The sequence below is a fragment of the Cyclopterus lumpus genome, chromosome 14 (genome assembly GCF_009769545.1).
Source record: "Cyclopterus lumpus isolate fCycLum1 chromosome 14, fCycLum1.pri, whole genome shotgun sequence".
NCBI classification, from domain to species: Eukaryota; Metazoa; Chordata; class Actinopteri; order Perciformes; family Cyclopteridae; genus Cyclopterus; species Cyclopterus lumpus.
Window position 1 is genome coordinate 8,800,646 of NC_046979.1, and position 3,980 is coordinate 8,804,625.

At 45.5% G+C, this 3,980-nt stretch overlaps 1 protein-coding gene across 1 annotated transcript; it reads left to right on the plus strand.

Annotated features, from left to right (window-relative positions):
• The first annotated feature begins 1,068 nt into the window (after positions 1-1,068).
• drd1b (dopamine receptor D1b) lies at positions 1,069-2,460 on the plus strand. The gene has a single exon (XM_034550546.1). The coding sequence runs from the start codon at positions 1,069-1,071 to the stop codon at positions 2,458-2,460; it is 1,392 nt and encodes a 463-aa protein (XP_034406437.1).
• The last annotated feature ends 1,520 nt before the right edge of the window (positions 2,461-3,980 follow it).

Genomic DNA, 3,980 nt, shown 5'->3' on the forward strand with positions numbered 1-3,980 from the left:
ATTTAGAACATGATAAATAAATAAACTGCGACTCTGTTTTTAAGACGTCAAACCAGGGGATTTCATTGCCAGAGATACTTTAGGTGGGTGGCCCAAATAACTCCTGAATGTTTTTGAAAGCTGAGCGGTCGTTTTGCTGCGTCCACACAAATGGGCACGCGAACTGAAGCCAAAGGGGAAAAACGACCTCGCATCTGGATTACAGCGACATGTCAGCATAAAAAGAGCCGTGAGAGTGATGTGCTTTCCTACATGGGATGAATTAGACATTTCATTTGTATCTCACTGATCTGGAAATGGACTGTTGAGACTTTTAAATGCAGCTTTTAGACACATTTTTGGAAATGCTGTGGCACGTAGTAACAGTGAGCTGCATTCAATAAATAATAATAATTACATTTAAAAAAAAAAAACACGACGCCTAGTAGCTGGGGTGGATCAGCTTCTATACAGGCACCAATATAATCACACGGACACGCCTAGAAGATCATTAAACAAATCAAATAAACGCAGCGAGAAAACCATCGATATAAGTTATTGATGAGGTGGTATATAAGGCTAATGATTGGCCAAGCCTCTGTTTACTCAACAGCTCGCCAACAATATGGTGTGGAACTTTGAGCCATCCAGAGAGAGGAGAAAAATGAACAAGGACTTTACTTTTACTTTTATTTAATTTGTACTGCTGCTTTATACTATTTCATGACGACTGTGCTCGGAAAAATATTAACCGCAAACAACAGCTGGAATAGCCCTCCTCCTCTTCCATCTAGAATGTCTGCTGCAGCAGGAATTTATGAACCGGGTATTTTTGGGGGTCAAGAGATATTTTTGAAATATTTTTAGCAGTTCTTCTGCAAAGATGGTGGTTGTGACAAGGAGCTTATGGATGACCCAGTCTGTGGGAGAGCTGGTGCCGAGACAATTGACCTCTCCACCAGCTACGCCGTCCGTCTAAAACTCCTCCAGAGAGGCACAGCTGCTGCAGGCTGGGGATGTGATGGGGTGACGGTTGACACCCCCCTCACCCACCCCCTATCTCACTTTATTAGCAGTGTAATATAAACAATGGATCAGAATTTCTCAACGGTACGAGATGGAAAGCAGCTGCTGCCAGAGCGAGACTCGTCTAAACGTGTGCTGACGGGATGCTTCCTCTTCCTCCTCATCTTCACCACGCTGCTAGGCAACACGCTTGTGTGCGTCGCCGTCACCAAGTTCCGACACCTGAGGTCAAAGGTCACCAACTTCTTTGTTATCTCGCTTGCCATCTCTGACCTCCTGGTAGCTATCCTGGTAATGCCGTGGAAGGCGGCGACTGAGATCGTGGGCTTCTGGCCGTTTGGCGCGTTCTGCAACGTCTGGGTGGCGTTTGACATCATGTGCTCCACTGCCTCCATCTTGAACCTGTGTGTGATTAGTGTAGACCGTTACTGGGCTATCTCGAGCCCATTCCGCTATGAACGCAAGATGACCCCTAAAGTGGCATGTCTGATGATCAGTGTGGCGTGGACCCTGTCAGTCCTCATCTCCTTCATTCCTGTTCAGCTTAACTGGCACAAAGCTCAGACCACCAGCTACGCGGAGCTGAATGGAACATACACCGGCAATCTTCCCCCTGACAACTGCGACTCCAGCCTTAACAGGACCTACGCCATCTCCTCCTCTCTTATCAGCTTCTACATTCCCGTGGCTATCATGATCGTCACCTACACCCGGATCTACCGCATCGCCCAGAAACAGATACGGAGAATATCTGCCCTGGAGCGGGCAGCAGAGAGTGCCAAAAACCGCCACAGCAGCATGGGGAATAGTTCGAGCATTGAGAGCGAGAGCTCATTCAAAATGTCGTTCAAGCGAGAAACCAAAGTCTTAAAGACGCTCTCAGTCATCATGGGAGTGTTTGTGTGCTGCTGGTTGCCCTTCTTCATCCTTAACTGCATGGTTCCGTTCTGCGAGCCAAACTTGCCAGACGGTACCACAGACTTCTTCTGCATCAGCTCCACCACCTTCGATGTGTTTGTGTGGTTTGGCTGGGCAAACTCTTCGCTAAATCCTATCATCTATGCCTTCAACGCCGACTTCCGCAAGGCCTTCTCCATCCTCCTGGGCTGTCACCGGCTCTGCCCCGGGAGCAACGCCATCGAGATCGTCAGCATTAACAACAACATGGGCGCCCCCAACTCGAACCCCAACAGTCAGTATCAGCCCAAGAGTCACATCCCGAAGGAGGGCAACCATTCAGCCAACTATGTGATCCCCCACAGCATCCTGTGTCAGGAGGAGGAGTTACAGAAGAAGGATGGATGCGGATTGGAAATCGAGGTGGGAATGGTAAACAACGCCCTGGAGAACCTCTCCCCAGCCATCTCTGGGAATTTAGACAGCGACACTGAGGTCACACTGGAAAAGATTAATCCCATAACACAGAACGGACAGCATAAAACCGTGCCATGTTGAGAGAAGGCAAAGATTGATCGGAGTACACCGAGGGCATGGATGTACACACAAAGGGAAGAAAATCTCACACAGGAGGACAGCAAAAGTAACAAAAGAGACGATTATCTTTAAGAACACGCCTGACAGGGAAACACTGAGTGGGACATATGGGACCTTAAGACTGTCAACAAAAATCTACATGGAAAAGCTACAGAATGTTTTAAAGTAAAGGCACTTTATCCTGGATATAACTATCTGCAAAATACTCTCAGCATTTATTGATGAAATTGACACATTTGATGATAAATGTTGATAATGTGAATATTAAAGCAGAACACTAGCTTTGTGCACATGTATACATTTTTTCTTACATTTACAAAGATGTATACATCTGCATGTGTATACTGTACAGTACTGACACAATCCTGGAAGGACTTAAACACAGTATATACAGTGGAGGAAGATGTAGTAACTATTAGCAACATGTCTTGTAGGTATAGGTGCTTTGTATGTGTTTTATGGAAGCGAGAGCTATGTGGGTAAATTGATTTTTGGTACAGAATAATTAGTTGTTTGTTGCAGTTATTTCTCTTCAGTACATTTCTAAAGACAATTTTAATGCTAAATCAAAACACCTCAGACACCAAAGTGACAGTATTCTGATTCAATCTAAAACAGGCAGGGGGCGGATGATGGAGTTCAGAACCGTATGCCAAGTCATATATTTATGAATATTTCATTTTTACACCTATCTTCAGAGAAGGAAAAGTCACTCCCATTGTCTACTTTCCTTTCCTTGTATCCTATTCTGGCCATCCTGAGTTTTCCTGAGACAGATTAGACTCCATTTCTTCTCCTTACTTCTGGTTTTCATTAGCTTTGTCTCCCCTCTTTGTCGCTCTTCAGCAAACCCTCTCTAGAGCCTTACCGTCTCCTTTTCCTTTCCATTTTCCTGCTCCCTTTTCCTTAGTCAGCAAAGTCCCTTCCTCCCTCACGCTGCCCTTATTTCTACAGCGTTGTCAACCTCTTCTCTCTTCCCTCCTCCCCACCGTTCGCTCAGTCAGCATGGTCCTTTACACCTGCACCATACCTTCCTTTTATGTTGTTTTTTTTTGTCTGTCTGCCTCCTCTTCGCAGTCTCATCTGGCAGCCCTCCATTTCATTACTCTGCCCACTTAAAGTGGTACTTATTATTCTATTTTTTTTTCAAATGCCGTCAGTCCATAATTCCAAAAGAATGTAAATCTGTAAACGAAAACCCCCACTCTGGGACAGAGGAGGCAGCAGCAGAGTTTACTTAGCTGTGATGCAAGTGACACGTAGTGACCTTTTGCCAACTTGCAGATATCTGATGTTGTAAATCGCTCATGCTGGGAGCCGTGCTGTTCTGTAGTGGCGATTTAGAGCAATGCAGTGTGACAGCCGCTGTGTTCGCAGGGGTGGAGTCCAATACAAACCACTATGGTGAGGATTACCTGCAAGATATCGAACATATTTTTTATTGCCACTCCTCTCCCAGTCATTTGCTTATGCAATGATTG

Coding starts and splice junctions, on each gene's coding strand:
- drd1b (XM_034550546.1), top strand. CDS start 1,069: ATGGATCAGAATTTCTCAACGGTACGAGATGGAAAGCAGCTGCTGCCA.